Below are 21,222 nucleotides of genomic sequence, written 5' to 3' on the forward strand. Positions count from 1 at the left end.
AGTTTCTGCTATACCAAAGGACTTTCTTCCATTTAGTTGGATATGAGCAGATACTGAACTGGACTTATTTTCTCTCTTTTTAGTGGCTTAATGAGGAGAAGATCATCCAGAGACTTGTGGAATTGATCCATCCTCATCAGGATGAAGATGTGAGTGTGGTGCTCACAAAGCCCACCTTCTTTCCTGAGAAGTCCCACACCTGTGCTGTGGGGATACATGCTACTGTGGGAAGGGGCAAAGCACTTTTCTCCTTTGAAGGGGACCATTAGATACTTTCTTTCTCTAATGTCTAGGCAATTTTGTTCTTACTGAAAATAAATACAGGCCAGGCATGGTACTGCACGCCTTTAGTCCCAGCTCCTGGGAGGCAGAGGTAGGTGAATCTCTGTGAGTTCAAGGCCAGCCTGGTCTACATAGTGAGTTCTAGGACAGCCAGGGCTACATAGTGAGAACTTGCCTCCAAAACAGCTAAAAAATATCTGTATATATCATACACATGCATATGTGTGTACATGTATATATCTATATATCTGTACACTTATATATGCACTTATTACTTCATAAATGTGTATGATGAAACAGTTCTTTTTTTCTTTTTTTTGGAGGGGGGGTTTCGAGACAAGGTTTCTCTGTGGCTTTGGAGCCTGTCCTGGAACTAGCTCTTGTAGACCAGGCTGGCCTCAAACTCACAGAGATCAGCCTGCCTCTGCCTCCCGAGTTCTGGGATTAAAGGCGTGCGCCACCACTGCCTGGCTATGGAACAATTCTAACAGGGTTGTATTAGTTAACCGTGGCTAAATGACAAGTCACCCCGTAGCTGAGTTGTCTGTAACAAGTACCTTTATCTCTGTCAGTATTGGTTTCTCTGGTCAGGGATCTGGCCATGGTCTGTTGGCTCCTCTGCTCAGGGTCTCTCACAAGGTCTCAGTCATTTCAGGACCCTACTGAAGAAGATCCACTTTCATAGCCACGTGACTTAACAGCATTCAGTTCCTCAGAGGCTGCTGATCCAGGTGACCCCTCAGCTCTGTGCGACGTGGGCTTCAGAGTGGACTGTAGGGCTGACACTAAGGTAGCTGGCTTTGAGGAGTGATCTGGACTCAACCAGACTTTATAAATTCAGCTCGGAAATGATGGCCTTCCCTCTAATGCAGTGGTTTTTAACCTTCCTAATGCCGCGGCACTTTGATACAGTTCCTCATGCTGTGGTGACCCCCAACCATAAAATTTTTTTTTTTGCCATTTCATAACTGTAATTTTGCTACCATTATGAATTGTAATGTGATTCTGATATGCAGAATATGTGATCTCCCAAGGGATCATGATCCACAGGTGAAGAACCACTGCTCTAATGCATTCTGCCCTTTAGACTTGAACATCTATATTCAAGGATGTAGACTTATAAGGGCTGAATACCAGGAAGGGTTAATTAGGGCCCTTTTTAGAAGCTTCCCTAGAAGCATATAATGTAATCATAGAAAGAAACTTCCACTCAATATCTCCTACTAAACTTTTACTGTACAAGACTATTTTCTGGTGCATGTGAGGAGTAAGGACTCTTAGAATTCAGTTCACCTCTGACCCTTGTTATGTAGTAGCAGATGGCACGGGTCTGAGGACTTAGCCACCAAGACTGTCCCACCTGCTGCTGCCTCACGTCTGTGCTTCTGACTGGCCAGCTAGACATTGGATTCTCTATACACTCTTCCTTAGATACAAATAATTTGTTGCATTTACTGGTTTATTATGATACATATGAGTACGAAGAGGTGCATAGTGTAATGTATGGAAGAATGGGTGTGGAGCTTCCTTGTCTTTTCCAGGTATACTACCCTGTAGGAGCCTTCACGTTTTGCTATTCAGAAACTCCACAAACCCAGTCTTTCTGAGTTTGTTGTTGTTGTTTTTATTGAGACTTAACTCCATAGGCATTTCTGATAATAGATTTGGTGAGGCAAACCCAGTAAGACCTGTCTGTCTGTTCAGTTTCTTCTTGGACTCTATGAAACATTACCCAATCCATGTCATGGAACAGGAGCCCTCTAGGATGTTGAGGGTATTATAATCTACTATCAGAGTAGACCATGAGCCAGGAACTGTGGACAAAGAGCAAAAATGTATGTTAACATATCACAGATGATTTGAGCCATCTTTGTCCTCCCTACAGTAATCAATCACTGTTGAGAGCTTGAGTCATATCCTTATAAGGGCTTTGCTATGCAGTGTAAATATTTGTACACACATACACTATCTTCAGCCAGTACTTGACAAGTCTTCACTGCTGCCTGACCATTCTGTTTTGGCTCCTGTCTGCCCACTGAGCCTACCAAACAGCTGGGAGAAAAAAAATGTTGGAGTGTACAAGTTTTCCTATGTTAGTGTCCCAAAAGGTGGATAGAGCCTACCAGTGGTGTGAGTGTTGCAGGGTGACTGGCCTGACCCTGGTGCTAAAGGTAAGCTTAAGGCCACAGAACCAGCCTGCTTGCTTTCATTTTCCCTGAAAGCCTTGCAAGTGGCTTAAAAAAAAATCTCAGTTTTTCTACTGTGTGTGTATGATCCTGCAAAGATCAAACTGTTTCTCTCTTGATTACTCTCCTCTCTGCCCGCAAGTGTTCTTAGCAAGCACATGTTCTAGTTGGGATTGTGGGGTCAGAACTGATGTTTCTCTAGGAATGTTGAATTCTCTATTTTTTTTCTTAAGTGGCTTATCCTGCCCATGGGACTAATTGTAAATAATAGTAACTGCTTAATATTAACTTTAAAATATAAAATAACACGGTTACATATTCAATAATTTTAGAATGTGAATCAAAGTTATAGAGTAGCTGCAAAGGCTTATAACATACTTTGCTATCTTGGGCCCCATTTTTAATTCCTGGGGATGGATTCAATATATCTTTAAAAAAAATCTAATTGGATTCACATCTTGATAATGGACAAAGCAGACACACACTACTTTCAAATGAGCCATTTCAGAAATCTTTATAGAAAACTGGCTCAGCCGGGCGGTGGTGGTGCACGCCTTTAATCCCAGCACTTGAGAGGCAGAGGCAGGCGGATCTCTGTGAGTTCGAGGCCAGCCTGGTCTACAAGAGCTAGTTCCAGGACAGGAACCAAAAGCTACGGAGAAACCCTGTCTCGAAAAATCAAAAAAAAAAAAAAAAGAAAAAGAATAAAGAAAACTGGCTCATAAAAAGTTCATATGGGGCTGGAAAGATGGCTCAGAGGTTAAGAGCATTGGCTGAGGTCCTGAGTATAGTTCCCAGCAAACAGACAGTGGTTTACAACCATCTGCAAGGAGATCTGGTGCCGTCTTCTGGCCTGCAGGCAAACATACATGCAGGCAGAACACTATACATAATAAATAAATCTTTAAAAAAAAGTCCAAATGTATTATCTGGGTTTTCTTGACTGATGACTGTCTTTTGCTGAGGGGAGCCTGTTTCCTTTGTCTTTTCAGAGGCAGTCAAATGCTTCTCAGGCACTCTGTGACATCATCAGACTGGGCAGAGACCAGGGCAGTCAGCTGCAGGAGGCTGTGGAGCCAGACCCCCTCCTCATAACACTGGAGTCGTGAGTGATTGTGGGCCATGGGATGGTGGGTCTTCCTGAATCATAGGCATAACTTGGAACTTGTTTTGAACACAAGAGATAATGCTGCCATCTGTAATTCAGAATCTGATGATTTTCTCAGGTTCAGAGCCCAGAAAAGGATACCACGGGAAGCCTTGGTGATTCAGACAGTTGGGACCAGTGGGGTTATGTATTATGCAAGCTTTGAGTACCTGGCTTTGAACTTGAACAAAGCAAAAATGAGGCCCTACCTGGCTTATGGTGCTGTGGTGTCCTCTGGAGAAGAGAGTGTCCTTGAATTATGTCTGTGTGTCTGCTCTGCCAGGCAGTGACCTCTGTATGTACCCTACAGGCAGGACTGTGTGGAGCAGCTTCTGAAGAACATGTTTGATGGGGATCAGATGGAGAGCTGCCTGGTCAGTGGGATGCAGGTGCTGCTTGCCTTGCTGGAGCCAAGGCGTGTTGGGTGAGCATACATTAAACATCCTTGAAAAGCAGTATAGATTGCCCCTGTGCCACAGGATATGGATATCTAGGAGGAGCCAGAAAATGCTCTATTTTTAATTAAGTTTTGGTTATACCAGTTATAATATGGGTAGACATCCTGGTTGGAAGGTCTTCTTTGCAGGCTCTAGCTAGGTCTTCTTTGATCCTCATTAGCAGGCATAGTTTCACCCTAGCCTGATGGCACTCAACTGTTGCCAGTTTGCAATATGTTTATAGATGCATATGGAATATGTGTGGTTTTCTCTAGGAATGCTCTGGCCATTATCCACAGTGTATGGGTGTGTATACATAATACCTCCTGCAAGGCTACCATGTAGCTGCTTGCTGTTTACATGTCTATCCCCACATGGTAGGGAAGGAAGGATGCTGTCTTATCTGTCGTCTACAGGTGCTAATTTCTCTGCTAAGTGTTCAGTAAGACAGTTTGTTTTGGGGTTGTTCTTCACTTCCCCCTCCCCCCAGACAGGGTTTCTCTGTAGCTTTGGAACCTGTCCTGGAACTCATTCTGTGTAGACCAGGCTCTCCTCAAACTCACAGAGTTCCACTTGTCTCTGTTGGCTGGGATTAAAGGCAGGCACCACTACTGCCCAGCTATTTAGATGTATTTATTTTTATGTATATGAATGTTTGCCTGCATGTATGTATGTGCACCATATGGGTGCAGTGCCTGTGGAGGCCAGAAGAGGGCAACATTCTCCTGCACCCAAGTTACAGATGGTTGTGAGCTGCCATATATGTATTAGAAAGCAATCCCAAGTTCTCTGCAAGAGTAGTAAGTGCTCTTAACCACTGAGCCATTTCTCCAGCCCCTGTACTTCACCTCTTTTTCATCCATCAGGTGCTATTTGAATAACTAGCATGTAGTCCTAAGGGACAAAGACAGCCAAAACATAGCCCTCTTTCCTACAATGTTCCAGGAGATCATTATGGGGACAGGTTCAATATGGACAGTGCATGATCCTTAAAGAAAGTCCATATAGGCCTGGAAGATAGAGACATGCTATGCTGGTCAGGGAGGTTTTCTCTGAGGGGCCCCATTTAGTCAAAGATAATTTCTGATAAGAAGAGGGTCCCATTATAAGGAAAAGCATAGTTACCAATATATGGATTGAGAGGTGCGAGGCTGGAAAGTCACCACACTGGTTATCCTCAGTATTGCTCTTGGAAGCCTTCTGAGGCAAAGTACCATTTCTTAAGACAGGAGAAAACAAGAGACATAAGTTGGTGTGAAAGGTTGAATTTGTTTGGGAATGAAGTGATTGAGAACTTTCTAGGACCCCGAATATAAATTCTAGATAGTGAAACTTTCTTTGGGGCCCAGCAGGCTAGATGCAGTCACAGCCATTTAAACAAAAATGATCTGATTTTACCTTGTGAGCCACAGAGTAGAGACAACAGAATGTGGAGAGTCAGTAGCAGAGTTTCTTGGCTAAGGAGTCCCCTGGAAGGCATGCCAGAAAAGGAGATAGTGGAGGAGAATCCTTGATATTGCTAATCACTGACCCCTCCACTCAGTCTTTTCAATGGGCCTTCAAGCTCCATCAGGTAGATGAAGGTTCTCTGCAGCCAGCAAACCATCCCTAGGATGTTTCTGAACTGTTCTATTACATGTTGGGGGTAATGTTCCAACTTTCCCTCAAGGCAATTGTCATGTTTCCCCATGTTGGGGAGTACTTCATTATCTCCTGATACTGATAGTCTTGTGCTTTTAAACACACACATACGCATGAAAATGACAAGAAATTGGATAAATCTCTTTCCAAAACCACCTCAATACTTTAATATTAGTGTATTGCCTAAAAATAACTAGATAACTAATCTTTTTCTCTACTTATACAACTAGATGATGATGATGATGATGATGATGATGATGATGATGATGATGATGATGATTTTAGAAAATCCAGCAAGCCTAGACCACTTCTGAAAGCCAAACTCAGCCTTGCATGTGATGGGGGGAACAATGTGAAATTTAGGAAAACAGAAATAGAACTAGGCATGGTGGCCCGATGACTTTAATTGCAGCACTAGTTAGGCAGAGAGGTGGGTTTTAGGCCAGCCAGGGGATCCTATTTCAACTTTTTTTTTTTTTTAAGAGAGGAGAGAAACCCATAGAATAAACCAACCTGGGCTCACCGGGGCTCACAGAGACAGAACTGACAACCAGGGAGCCTGCATGGGACTGACCTAGGTCCTCTACATATATATGTGACAGTTTTGTGTAGCTTAGTCTTCTTATGGGACTCCTAGCAACGGGAGCAGGCCTCTTTCTCTCTCTCTCTCTCTCTCTCTCTCTCTCTCTCTCTCTCTCTCTCTCTCTCTCTCTCTCTCTCTCTCTCGGTTTTTTGAGACGCAGGGTTTCTCTGTAATTTTGGAGCCTGTCCTGGAACTTGCTCTGTAGCCCAAGCTGGCCTCGAACTCACAAAAATTTGCCTGTCTCTGCCTCCCAAGTGGTGGAATTAAAGGCATGTACCACCACCACCTGACTTTTAATCATTTTTTAGTGGTTTATTTATTCTTATTTTATGTGCATTGGTATTTTGCCTGTATGTATGTCTGTGTGAGGGTGTCAGATCCCCTGGAACAGTTGTGAGCTGCTATGTAGGTGCTGGGAATTGAACTTGGGTCCTCTGGAAGAGGAGCCAGGGCTCTTAACCTCTGAACCATCTCTCCAGCCCTGCCTCTGACTCTTTTGTTGGCTTTTGGGATCCTTATCCTCATACTGGGCTCTTTTGTCCAGTCTTCAACTTGATATGCCATGTTTGGTTGCTATCCATGGGAAGCCTGCCCTCCTCTGAATAGAAAGGGAGGAGGAGTGGATGGGGGAGGCAGAGGAGAGGTAGGGGGAGAGGGACTGGGAGGAGAGGAAGGATGGAAACAGCAGTTGGGTTGTAAATTAAATGAGTAAATAAATCTTTTTCAGTGTTAAAAAAGAAAGACAAAATAGAAATAGTCAACTATTTCTCTTTACATTAATTTTTTAAAATTTTTCTCCCAGTCTGCCCTCAGTTTCCCCTCTTTCACTTCTCCCAACCTTCATCTCACCTCCTTCCCCCAGATCCACTCTTCTGTTTCCCTTAAAAAAAAAAAAAAAGAGCAGGCCTCCAGGGATATCAACCAAACAGTTATGGCTGGTAAGGATAATATCTTTACACTTTAAAAAAATTTTGCAGCCCGTTTCCCCTCCCTCCTCTCCTCTCAGAGCCCCCCTTCTACCCCACTCCCCATCCACTCCCACTCCTCCTCCATTTCTATTCAGAGGAGGGCAGGCCTCCCATGAATCTCAACCAAACATGGCATATCAAGTTTAAGACTGGACAGTTGAGGATCAGGGTCCCAAAAGCCAGCAACAGAGTCAGAGACAGCCCTGCTCCTTTGATGCTTTGTTTATTTAGGGTTCTTTCTTCTGCATTGATCTCATATTACTTCTATTAATTGGAAAGTATATTTAAATATCATATATATATATACATATATATATGTATATATATATTTATCTCAGACAAATTGTCTTGTAAAAGCAAAAAACTGTATGGCTAGTCTGCTTCCTGTTTCTCACTTGAAGATTGAAGACCCCTGCTAGGGATTAAGGGGACAGCAAGGCAGCAAGTCCTGTATTATTCCCCTTGCCCTTTGCTCTTGAATTTCACCCAGAAGTGTTTTGCTAAGGGGCTGAGAGCCCTCCTCTTCTCAATACACTGGTCACCAGATCGTGTGTAGAATCCTGAGTAATGTCCCTTTTCATATTTGTGTTTGGATACTCAACATGAGCTTTTTGGGAGATGCAGAGTAGAATATTGACAGGGTAATGGGGAGTGCACAGGACATGGTGCAAATACCAAGACTGCCTGCTGTCTTTATCCACAGAACAGAAGGCTTGGTGGACTCCTTTTCTCAGGGACTGGAAAAGTCATACTCTGTCAACAGCAGCATCCTGCGTGGCATCGAGCCATGGCTAAAGAATTTCCATCAGCTCCTGCTCCACCCGCCAAAGGTAAATGGTGGGGAGAGATTATTAGGGATCTTGAGAGACATATGATGATGTAATATACAGGATAAGGCAGAGTATGGAGTTAAGTGTGCTTTAACCTACCCTTTGAGATACTAACTGGAGAACCAACCACTGGGCAGATGTTAAGATATGCTGTAGTGGGCTGGAGAGATGGCTCAGCAGTTAAGAGCATTGCCTGCTCTTCCAAAGGTCCTGAGTTCAATTCCCAGCAACCACATGGTGGTTCTGGTGCCCTCTTCTGGCCTGCAGGCATACACACAGACAGAATATTGTATACATAATAAATAAATAAATAAATATTTTTTAAAAAGATATGCTGCTAGTTAGGAATACCCATGTCGCTCTACTAGGAGAGGCCTGGGAGCAGGACATTTGCAGACTCCACAGGTAACTAAGCACCAGGTTAACTAGCCTCTGGTCAGGGCTCTCCTAGCCAAGGGTGGCTCAACTCCTGGTGGCCAAGATCCCAGGGAAGCTCTTTGTTGAGTCAACAACTCAGGGTAGTTATTGGTTTAGGCTGAAGAGGGTGGCCTTCACAAAGGTCCTCAACTGCCTCCTACCCATCAGGGCTTCTTCTCTGGCACTCCGACCCCACAGTATAGTCCTTTCCCATACACAGTTCTTCCTAGTACACCTACCTTACTTACTGCTTGTCTTTTGTTTTGTCTCCCTCACTAATAAGGAAGGATTTATAGAGGCAAGAACTGTTTTATTAGCCTTAAACATTCAGTTTGTGGAAAAGTGGACACAGATGGATCAGAAAATTCCTGAATCCAATCTAATGAAGCAAGCTTGGGGCCAGTGAGATGGCTAAGTGGGTAAAAATGCTTTCTATGCAAGCCTGACCTGAGTTTGATTCCTGGGAATTATATAAAGGTGAAAGGAGAGAATCAACTCCACAGAGTTGCCCTCTGACCTTCATACATGTACTGTGGTATACATGTGCCAGGAGCACACACATACATGCAGTACACACATAAGCACATACAACAAATATACACACATGAACCTTTTTTTTTTAAACTGGGAAAAAGCTATTTTGCTAATGAGGCAAGCTCTTAGCTCAGAATCCCACAGTTGGGTCCTGCTACTTGCCTTCAGATTGCTACTGCCAGCTCCATCATGAATACTGGATACATTTTATGTGCCATAGTAGTGGTCCTTTGGCCTAGTAGGCGCAGGCAAGAGTCCCTGGGCTTCCTAGGAGCCTTTGGTCTCTTTATCCACTCTTTTTAGCCACGAGGGGAGAAAAGGGTCCTTCATCCTGTGGATTTCTTCACTTCTTCTTGCAGGAAGCCCTGTCTTGATCACACCCTACTCTCTCCAGGCCAGGCATATCATAGGTGAGTGGCCTGTTTGTTATAAGACTCCAACTGGGTGGTGCCTCCTGTGTTTGCAGAAAAAAGCAATCCTGACCACTATTGGCGTGCTAGAGGAGCCCCTGGGGAATGCTCGTCTTCATGGTGCACGCCTCATGGCTGCACTGCTGCACACAAACACGCCCAGCATCAACCAGGAGCTCTGCCGACTCAACACCATGGACTTACTGCTGGTGAGTCAGCGCCATAGCAGCTCTGCTTGTCTGTATGAGCCAAGCACAGTCTTCAGTTGAACATGGAGATGGGTCAGGAGCACTGGGCAGGGTTCATCAGGACAGGCACTTGGGCAAAAAGACCTGCCAAGAAGAGGTGCTGATACCCAGATCATGGGTCTCTAATGTAGCACATTGAGCAATACAGGGATGTGAGTCAGTCTTAGGCTCACAGTAGCCTGACATCCTAGGAACTTCCTGGTGGCAGAGGGTGGGTATCTGATCTTGTCTCATAAGTCATAGTGTCCTAAGAGGTAGATCTCTGAGTTTCAGGCCAGACTCATCTACATTGAGAATTCCAGGACAATCAGAGCTACATAGTAAGACCTTGTCTCAAAAAAAAAAAAAGAAAGAAAGAAAGAAAGAAAAAAAGAAAGAAAGAAAGAAAGAAAAGGAAGGAAAGAGGAAGGGGGAAAGAGAGAGGAAGGAAGAAAGGGAGGAAGGAAGGAAGGAAGGAAGGAAGGAAGGAAGGAAGGAAGGAAGGAAGGAAGGAAGGAAATAAGGAAATAGCAAAACAAAAGGGAGAGAGAAGGTCCTCGTCTTTCATCTTTCATAGTTGTCATTCTTGTGACTCTTGTCAAATCCAGTAGGAAATGTGCCTCCATTAGTAGAAACCACCCAGTGGCCTGTAGGTTATTTTAGTAGTAGTAGTATTTTAGTATTTTGGTGCTTGTTTTTTGTTTGTTTGTTGCTTTTGAGACAGGATATCTCTATGTAGCCTTGGCTGGCCTGGGACCAGACTGGCCTCCCAAGTGCTTAGGATTAAAGGCATGTGTTTCCATGTCTGGCCAGAATTCTGTAGATTTCTGATAAGAGAGATGAGCTGGCAGTGGTAACCTGCCTGTACTGGCTCTGAGCAGCAGGTGCTATCTCAGAGCTGGTGGCTGTTTCCTTGAGCAGGAAGATATGGATTGGGATGCCCTGTTGGGTACTGTTGACATGCACAGGCCCTGATGGCATGTCTACAGCCTATACTCCCAGAAAGCAGGAAGTGCCTTCAAATAATGGCACTGCTAAGTATGGTGTCAAATAGACTCTGGAAATAGTGGTCTACATGAGACTCTCTCTCTCTCTCACTCACTCACCACCACCACCAAAAGTTACTTAGAACTGCTAAGATAGATGCCAGCTTGTATCAGAAGTATGTTAATAAAAGACTCATTTTCCTTTTCTTTCTAAAACAAATATATCTTAATTTTTACCACCACCACCCCACCCCACCCCACCCCACCCCCGACCCTGCTTGCTTGTTTTTGTTTGGTTTTTTTTGGGTTTTTTTTTTTTGGTTATTTTTTTGTTTTTTTTTTTTTTGTTTTTTTTTTTGGTTTTTCGAGACAGGGTTTTCTCTGTGGTTTTGGAGCCTGTCCTGGAACTAGCTCTTGTAGACCAGGCTGGTCTCGAACTCACAGAGATCCGCCTGCCTCTGCCTCCCGAGTGCTGCCTGCTTGCTTGTTTTTAAGACAGGGTTTCATTATGTAGCTCTGGATGGCCTGGAACTTATTAAGTACACCAGGCTGGCCCTGGACTCATAGAGATTCTTCTGCCTCTGCCTTCCAAGTGCTGGGATTACAGGTGTGTGCTACCACACCTGGCTCCACGTTACTTTTTGAGACAGAGTCTCTTACTGAATCTGGAACTTGCTGACTAGCAAGGGGATTGTCATCTTCATCTCCTGAGTGCCAAGATTACAAATGTGTGCTGTTGAGCATGACTTGTACATAGACACTGGGGATTGAACTCCGGTCTCTGGTGCTTGTATGGCAAGTACTTCACTGACCCAGCCATTTCCCAGTCCTTGCTTACTTACTGTTTGTGTCTCTGGTCCTTGGACTAGAACCCAAGTGAGTACTTCATCATTGATCTACCCTATAGATATGTATACTCACTCATTCATTCATCCACTCACAATTCTAGGAACTCAATCCAGGGACTTGCGTATGTTGGACAAGCACTCTACCACTGAACTATATACCCAATCATAGTTTTTGGGGGGCAGATAGGGCGCTTCTGCCTCCTGAGTGCTGGGATTAAAGGCATGTGCCTCTATGCCTGGCTTTTTCCCTTCACATTAATCTTGTATTTATGGTTTGTGTGTGTGTATGTGTTTGCATGTGCACTTACAAATGCCATGGTGTGCATGTGGAAGTCAGGAAAACTTGCAAGAATAGGTTTCTCTTCTGCCACGTGAGTCCTAGGAATCAAACTGTGGTTTTTAAGTTTTGATAATAAGCAGTTTTACCCTACTTTAAGGAAATCATTAAGCAGAGAAATTGGAAAGCACGAATACTGTACACTCTTAGTGGGTCTGCAAAGCAAAAATTTGGTGGTTCCTCAAAATGTTAGCTGTAGAACTGCCATGAGATATTGTATATCCACTCCTAGTTATGTATCTAAAGACCTTAAACAGATATCTCTCAAGGTCACAGCAGACTATTCACTACATACAGCAAAAAATATAAATAGTCCTAGCATCTGCTGGTAGATGAGTGATTAAACAAAATATATACATATGATTATAAATGCTTCAGCCTTAAAAAGAAAGGAAGTCTTGACACATGCTGCAAAGGAAATGAACCTTGAGGCTACTGTGCTTAGTGAAATATGCCAGTCACAACAAAAGCAATCCATGGTTCCACTTATACATAATATCCTAGAATAGTCAAATTCAAAGGCAGAAAGAATGGAAGTTGCTATGGGTCTGGGGAGTTAGTATTGGTATAGTTCCGTTTGGGATGGGGAGAAAGTGCTGGAGATAGATAGTTGCAAAGTCCTTACACTAAATTGTACATATAAAAACAGTTAAGATGAGAGTTAGGTATGGTGTGTATGCCTACCGTCCCAGTATTTGGGAGGCTAATGGGTACAGACAAAGCAATGTCCATAATGGTCTAACCCATAATGGACAAAGTGATCTTTATGATGATGTCACTCATACTGGTACTGGGTGATCAATCATGGTATCTCCAGGCACAAAACAGATAAGAAGTCTACTGCAGTTTTGTTTGATCTAGATAAAATCTGTGGAAAAATTCTTAAGCAAATGAAAGAAGGCTCCATTGTATAGTGGCAAAAGGGAATCTCAGTTTGAGAACTAATTTCCAGACTTGAACCAATTTGAAGACCCAGAACTGTAGGCGGACTTTTCTTTCCCTCCCGCCAGTTCCCAAATAACCAACATGGAGACTCAATATTAATTATAAATGCTTGATTGTGGGGCTGAAGAGATGTCTCAACGGTTAAGAGCACTGGCTGCTCTTCCAGAGGACCTAGGTTCAATTCCCAGCACCCTCATGGCAGTTCATAGCTGTCTGTATCTGTGTATCTATCCATAAGGACCACCAGAAGCAATTTGCTTTCAGTTAGCAAGGCCAGCAGTATACCTTTACAATTTCACCTCAAGGATTTATTAACTCTTCAGCCCTGTGTTACAGCTTATTTTTAAGGGATCTTGATTGTCTCTTCCACAAAATATACATTGGTTCACTGTGTTAATGACAATATGCAGATTGGACCAAGTGAGCAGCCACTTTGGACTTGTTGGTAACACACATGTGGATCAGAAAATGGGAAATAAATTCAGCCAAAATTCAAGGGCCTTCTACCTCAGTGAAACCCTTAGGAATCCAGTGGTGATTAGGGGCATGCAGAAATATCCCTTCTAAGGTGAAGGATAAGTTATTACAGCTGGCCCCTCCCATCAGCAAGAAGTACAACTGTTAGTGGCCTATTTAGATTCTGGAGACAGCACATTCCCAACTTGGGTGTTACTCTGGCCCACATACTAAGTGACTCAGAAAGCTGCTAGCTTTGTGGAGGGAGCCTGGAAACAGAAGAAAGCTTTTCAACAGGTCCAGACCTCTGTGCAGGCTGCTCTACCACTTGAACATTTGATCAAGTAGACCGAGGGTATTTAAGGTGTCAGTAGCAGATAGGGTGGCTGTCTGGAGCCTTTGGCAGGCCCCTAAAGGTGAATCACAGAAGAGACTTTTGGAATTTTTGGAGCAAGGCTCTACCATCATCTGCAGACAACTATTCTCCCTTTGAGAGACAGCTCTCAGCTTGCTACTAGACCAAAGTGGAAACTGAAAATTTGTCAGTGGGCCACCAAGTTACCATGTGACCTGAGCTGTCCATCATGAGCTGGGTGCACAACAGCAATCTGTTATCAGATGGAAGTGGTGTATATTTTATCAGGCCCAAGCAGGTCCTGAAGGCATAAGCAATTTACATGAAGAAGTTGCCCAAATGCTTACAGTTTCTATTCCTGTTACAATGCCATCTGCTGCCAGGCATGTACCTATAGCCTCATGGGTGTGCCATGTGACTGGTTGACTGAGGGAGAAAAGCCTAGGACCGGGTTCACTTATGGTTCTGTTCATTATGCAGGCACCACCCAGAAGTGCACAGCTACAGCATTATAACCCCTGTCTGAGACAACACTGAAAGACACTGGTGAAGGGAAATCTTCTCGGGGGCAGAACTGCGGGCAGCACACATGGTCATACATATTGACTGGAAGGAGACATGGCCAGATACTCAGTCACTGATTCATGGCTGTAGCCAATGGATTATTAGCTGGATGGTCAGGAACTTGAAAAGAGCATGATTAGAAAATTGGCAAGAAAGATATTTGGGGAAGAAGTATGTGGATAGACCTTACCAAATGGGCGAAGGATGTGAAGATAGTAAATGTTCATCAGAAGGTGACTTCAGCTGAGGAGGAGTAATCAAGTAGATAGGATGACTTGTTCTGTCATCCCTTTTCCCCAGCCTTTCTGTCATTGCCCAGTGTACCATGAACAAAGTGGCCATGATGGCAGAGACGGGGGTTATGCATGGGCTTGACAACATGGACTGTCACTGCCCAGGGATGACTTGGCTACAGCTGCTGCTGAGTGCCAAATCTGCCAATAGTAGAGACTAACACTGAGCCCCAGATAGGGCACCATTCCCTGGGGTGTCCTGCCAGTGACCTGGTGGCAGGTTGACTAGTTGGACAAATTCCTCTGGAAAAGACAACACTTTGTCCTTACTAGAATAGATACTTATTCTGGTTATGCCTTTCCTGCATGTAATGCCTCTGCTGAAACTGTCATCCATGAACTTACAGAATGCCTTATCTGCCATCATAGAACTCCACATAGTATGACTTCTGACCAAGGAACTCACTTCACAGCCAGAGAAGTGTAACAGTGAGCCTTTGATCATGGAATCCACTGGTCTTACCATGTTCCCACTGTTCTGAAGCAGCTGGCTTGGTAAAAAGACAAAATGACCATTTGAAGACCAAGTTACAGCACCAGGTGGCAGCAGCCTGGAGGACTGGGACAGGGTTCTCCAGAAAATGGTATATGCTTGGAATTAGTGTCCAATATATGGCATGATTTCTTCCATTAACAAGGATCCATGGGTCCAGGAATCAAGGGGTGGAAAAAGAATAGTTCAACTCATTATCACTGCCAGTGATACTTTAGAAAGATTGTTGGCTTCCGGTTTCTGCATCTTTAAATTCTGCTGAGCTGGAAGTTTTAATTCCAGAATTGGGAGTGTTCCTGCTAGGAGCTGCAACAAACATTGCATTAAACTGGAAGCTCAGACTTCTCCTGGTCACTTTGGCTTCTAATGTCCTTGAGCCAACAGGCTAAGGAAGGAATAATGGTGTTATGAGGGGTAATTGATCCAGATTACCAAAGGGAAATTGAACTACTCATCCACAATGGAGGTAAGGAAAGATTATGGAGTATAAACACCCTTTAGGGCATCTCTTAGTGCTACCATGTCCTGTGATTAAAGCCAGTGGGAGACTACAACAATCTAATCCAGGCAGGATGACAAAGGGTACAGACCCTTCAGAGTCAAGACCTGCTGAGGTTCTTGCTGATGGTGGAGGAAATGTGGAATGGGTAGTAGAGGAAGGTGGTTACAAACACCAGCTAAGGCCATGTGACCAGTTGCAGAAATGAGGATTATAGTTGACATGAGTGTTTCTATCATATTTTGTTAAGATTGTGTTTGTATAGATGTCTGTGTTTTCTTTCCTCTATTTTTTTATCATGTAATGTAATATTAATTAAGAGAATATTGGTGTTTTTTTCCATTTGTTTCAGTAGATTTTGGGGGAGACAAGGGATATATGGCTCAGTGGCAGAGCACTTATGTAATATACAAAGCCCTATTTGCACTAGAGAGATGGCTCAGGGTTTAGAGTACTGACTGCTCTTCCAGAGGACTCAAGTTCAGTTCTCAGCCCCATATAGCAGCTTACAACTATTCATAATAACTCCAGGCCCAGGAAATCTTATGCCCTCTCTGGCTTCAAGGTCATATATGTAAACAAAATACCTATTCATGTTTTTTTAAATAATCTATTTAACTTTATTTTATGTGGATTGGTGTGAAGATATCAGAGCCCCAGAAACTGGAATTACAGACAGTTGTTAACTGTCATGTGGGTGCTGGGAATTGAACCCGGGTCCTTTGGAAGAATAGCCAGTGCTCTTAACCGCTGAGCCGTCTCTCCAGCCCCCTCATGGTTTTGTTTTGTTTTTTTAAAGTAAAATAAAATGAAACAAAGAAAACAAAATCCAATAAAGCTCTGTGTTAAACTCCTAAAGACATAAGTAATAAATGTATAAATCTAGTCTTTTGAGTTCTTTTAGCATATTTTGTATTATATTGATTTATTTATCTGTGTGTGGGTATGTGTGTGCGTGCACGCCCATGTGTGTGGTCCCAGGTGCCACCATGTGCATGTCATGGTCAGTACAGCTTGTGGGAGTAGTTCTCTCCTATCACATAGGTCCCAGGGATTGAATTCTCAGATCATCCCTGGTGAATTTCTGATGCTTCTTTCTCTTCTCTTCTCTTCTCTTCTCTTCTCTTCTCTTCTCTTCTCTTCTCTTCTCTTCTCTTCTCTTCTCTTCTCTTCTCTTCTCCTCTCCCCTCCCCTCTCCTCCCCTCCCCTCCCCTCCTCTCCCCTCCCCTCCTCTCCTCTCTTCTTTTTTCTTATTTGGTTTTTCAAGGCAGGGTTTCACTGTGTAACCCTGGAATTCACTCTGTAGATCACACTGGCCTCAAACTCACAGAGATCCACCTGCCTCTGCCTCTGGAGTTGCTGGACTAAAGACTAAAGACAACTAAAGTTGCACCACCACTGCCTAGCCTGTTTTGTAGTTTTGGCTTCACTGTTTTTTGACTCTTTAGTTTTAGTTTATTCTCAAGGGTTTTATTCTTCTTTTGTTTGTTTGGCTGGTTGGTTTTTTGAGATGGGGTTTCTCTGTAGCTTTGGAGCCTGTCCTGGAACTTGCTCTGTAGACCAGGCTGGCCTCGAACTCACAAAGATCTGCCTCTGCCTCCCGAGTGCTGGGATTAAAGGCGTATGCCACCACTGCCCGGCATGAATAATTATTTTAATAATCCACCACTGCTGGATTCATTTTGTTAGTATTTTGCATCGATATGTATAAGGCATATACATACTATATCCTTGTGTTGTTTTAGTATCAGATCCATGCTGGCCTCATGGGACAAGTCACACAATACTCCTGCCTTTTCCACTTTGGAGGAGTTTGAGAAGGATATGTGTTGGTTCTTCTTTAAGTGTTTGGTAGAAGGGCTGAGAGATAGCTCAGCAGTTAAGAACACTTGCTACTTTTGCAGGGGACACAGGTTTGGTTTCTAGCACCCACACAGTGGCTAACAACCATCTATAACTCCAGTTCTAGGAGATCTGACACCACCTTCTGGCCTTCACAAGCGTCAGGAACACATGTTACATAGACAACATGCAGACAAAATATCTATGTACATAAAAATTTTTTTAAGGGTCTGGAGAGATGGCTTAGCAGTTAAGAACACTGGCTGTTCTTCCAGAAGACCCAGATTCAATTCCCAGCACCCACATGGCAGCTCATAATTGCCGGTAGCTCCTGATTCAGGGAATCTGGCACTTTCACACAGACATACATGCAGGCAAAACATGAGTGCATGTGAAATAAAAATAAAAAATTTTAATTAAATGTTTGGTAACATTCACCATTTAGGTCATGTGTTCTCACTTTTCGTTGTTGAAAAGTGATCTAGGTAGCATAGTCCGCTGCATAGCTTAAGGTCACATAGCCAAAAAATGTAAAGCTAAGGTTTGGGGTTGTTTGTTTCTTTTTTTTATCTTTGAGATGATCTCACTATGTAGCCTTAGATGTTGGAACTTGCTATGTAGACTAGGCTGCCCTCAAACACATGCAGATCTGCCTGACTCTGCCTCCCAAGTACTAGGATTAAAGGTGTGTACCACACAAGCAAAAAAGGGAATATGTATCTTTTGAAGAAGTTTGTCAGACATATGACTTCTCTGCTTGATGTAATCTTTTTTATAAAGGGGGTATCCAGAATTATATCCCATCCCTCTACCTAGCACACACCTGTTTGTTCAGCTGGGTCTGGGGCCGTGGGCTGCTGTGACCCTGGCCGGTGTGAGATGGCAGTAGTGGAGAAGAACTGGAGCTGGAAAAGGCTCTCTGGAGATGGGATGTCTGGGTCTCCTTGTCTAGGCTTTGCCTCAGCGCCCACTCCTTCCAGGATGCCTGGCACACTCCAGTCTCATGTTTGTGAGGAAGATGTATGTCACTCATCCTGATGGAGTCCAAGTTTAGCACACTCTGGTTACACACTGGTGAGAGACAAAATAATGAAGGGAAATTTTAAATTCTTGGAGTTAAATAATAATTCAAAAATAGTGTGTAATAAAATATATAAAGTAGACTTTATAGGAAAATACATAGCCCTTTAAAGACACCATAAAAGAAAAAATACTCCAAATTACTTAAGTTTCTAATATAAGGAACAAAGAAACAGAAAGTAGAAGACAGTTATTTGGGTAAGGTCTGAGGTCAATGAGATGTACACAAAGGAACAAGCAAGAGGGCTGTGGGCAGGGCAGATCCTCACAGGACTTCCTTAGTAACAAGCAAGAGGGCTGTGGGCAGGGCAGATCCTCACAGGACTTCCTTAGTGAGAAGAAAGAGGGCTGTGGGCAGGGCAGATCCTCACAGGACTTCCTTAGTGAGAAGTGGGCCTCAGGCCCAAGCACACCAACAGCTGCATACTTGTGAGATCAGTGGATGAAGTTTTGAGACTGACTCCCATTCACCCTGTAGTTCAGCTGTTGGAGAAGACCCATCTAAAGACCTTTTTCTCTCCTTTGTTTGCTCAGGACTTGTTTTTTAAGTACACCTGGAATAACTTTTTACACTTCCAAGTGGAACTGTGCATAGCCGCTATTCTTTCCCATGCTGCCCGGGAGGAGCAGGCAGAAGCCAGTGGATCGGACGGCAAGGTGGAGCCTCTTCAGGGGAGTGGAGATGGAACTGGGAAGCCAGAGACCCCCCAATCCACCACCAGCCTTCCTGAGAACACGATGGTGACCCATGTAAGTCCAGTGCCCTTGTTCATCACTGCCAGCTGAAGCAGACCCAGGCCAGCACTTCCCAGGCTCCTAACCCTCATGGGTCAGAGGGGCTACTCACAGGAACACAACATTGTGAAGAAACGTTCAGGTTTGGCAGGATCATAGTTGGTGACATAGAAGGCCAGCCAGCATTTGCAAAGATGATCTTGTGGTTGTGGGTATTGGCCCTAGGAAGGCAGCTATCTGGACATACTCTCCCTATTGTGCTCACAAGCAGCCCGCTGCTCTTTTCAGTCCACCTTTATAACTAAACACAAGTGTTGAATTCTCAGGAGAGAGTTTTCTGGAACTTTGAACCTTCTAGAGCCAGGTGCACCAGCTTTCTCTGTGACTTCCCTTATTCTCCATAGGATAACCATACAGTGGGTTGGTCACCCTAGGGTTAAGAGTCTGCAGCTCAACTTGTTTTTGATATCAGCACTTAATATCATCCCTGGTAGAGAGCAGCCCTAATGGATGTTTTCCAGGGAAGAAAGGGAGAAAATAGCTTGGGATCATAAGCTGTACCTGAGCTGAGACCCACCGTGACTGCTACCCACTTTTACAGTGGTACAGAACATTCTGGACCATGCTACAGGGCTGACAGGAGGGCAGAAGTTTGGGACAGGGTTCCTGGGTCTCTGTTCAGAGGCCTCATAGACAACAGTGTTTGATTGGGTTTAGAAGATCTCAGTGCTACTTGCTTGGGGAGGTATCCTGGCAACCCGTGTGCAAACAAACCTAGCAGGAGCTAATACTGGGTAAGATGTATTCAGTGTGGTCCACAGTTCATGGTCCAGTGAATAAACAGCCATGAGACAGGTGCCTGCAACGGCAAGAGCTTCTGGGGAACTGAGAGTACTATTCATGGGGGAGGGGGCATATAGACCAACAGGGACCCCCAGATAGTGACAGAGAAGGTGTGAGTTGGGATCTATAACACATCACAGATACAAGAAAACTGCCTGTGTATGGGAAAAGAAAATGCTAAGGGCCCCAGAGAGCTGATGGGAGAGTGGCCAGAGGTGTAGACGGAGGCCCACAGGAGGGGAGGCAGAAGACATTCTGGCGTGATGGAGGAGCATAGACTGTCCTTTACTATATTTACTGGTCTTCATTCTCAGGGCATTCAATAGCATGAGACTTGGAGCCCTTGAGCATCAGTGATGTCATGGCCACAGGGTCTTCAGTGCTGATTTGCCTGCTCACTACCTACAGCACCTAGGAAGCAGTGTGAACCTTGGGCTCCCACTCACACTGCTTGCCGCTCTGCTCTCACAGCTGTTCCAGAAGTGCTGCCTGGTACAAAGGATCCTGGAAGCCTGGGAAGCCAACGACCACACACAGTAAGGACCCTGAGGAACCCCCTTGGTCAGTTAGGGATGTAGACATGCATCTCACCGGGATGTTGGACACTGCAAGACTCCAGGTTCCGTGTCAGGCATAAGCAGCGTGTAACCTAGATATGTGCCTGGGACTGTTCTGGAAGGGATCCTGCTCCTGGGTAAACAGCAATAAGGGCTGCTCAGGAAAGAGGATGCAGGGAGGCATGGAGAGTCGCATGTTGAGTGATGAATGGCTGGGCCACACACTATAGGTAGGTAACCCTTCCCAACCTATCTTGCTTGGACTCTGTTTCATTTTGGTATAGTTTTTTTAAGATAGGTTTCTCTTGTGTACCCGTCTATCCTGGAACTGTCTATGTAGACCAGGCTGACCTTGAACTCACAGAGATCTGCCTGCTTCTGCCACTGAGTGCTGGAATTAAAGGTGTGTGCCACCACCACCCAGGCTTGCTTGGACTTTGTGCACTTATTATCTCATTTTTTAAAAAAGATTTTTTTCTCTAATTTTTTTCCAGTGCCTGGGTCTCATTATATAGCTCTGGCTATCCTGGAATTCATCACATAACCAAACTAGCCTACAACTCAGAGATCCATCTGCTAATTGCCTCCCATGGGCTGGGATTAAAGGCATGCACCACCACAACTAGTCACTGTTTTGTTTTTTTGAAACAGGGTCTTGCTATAGCCCAGGTTGTCTGGAACTTATAGTACTGCTACCTCAGCTTCCCATGTGCTTTCTGCAGACATT

General features: G+C 44.2%; 1 protein-coding gene across 8 annotated transcripts in view; it reads left to right on the top strand.

Moving 5' to 3' along the window:
- Ppp6r2 (protein phosphatase 6 regulatory subunit 2) overlaps positions 1-21,222 on the top strand; it is a 96,879-nt gene that overhangs the window by 62,526 nt on the left and 13,131 nt on the right. For all 8 annotated transcript variants that reach the window (XM_075960331.1, XM_075960327.1, XM_075960329.1 and 5 more), the window contains 7 exons: positions 84-149; positions 3,461-3,573; positions 3,926-4,039; positions 7,948-8,074; positions 9,492-9,644; positions 18,895-19,110; positions 20,410-20,474. In XM_075960331.1, coding sequence (XP_075816446.1) covers positions 84-149; positions 3,461-3,573; positions 3,926-4,039; positions 7,948-8,074; positions 9,492-9,644; positions 18,895-19,110; positions 20,410-20,474 — 854 coding nt within the window. The remainder of the gene's footprint in view (positions 1-83; positions 150-3,460; positions 3,574-3,925; positions 4,040-7,947; positions 8,075-9,491; positions 9,645-18,894; positions 19,111-20,409; positions 20,475-21,222) is intronic.

This window comes from Microtus pennsylvanicus, chromosome 2, assembly GCF_037038515.1.
Source record: "Microtus pennsylvanicus isolate mMicPen1 chromosome 2, mMicPen1.hap1, whole genome shotgun sequence".
In the NCBI taxonomy this organism is placed as follows: domain Eukaryota; kingdom Metazoa; phylum Chordata; class Mammalia; order Rodentia; family Cricetidae; genus Microtus; species Microtus pennsylvanicus.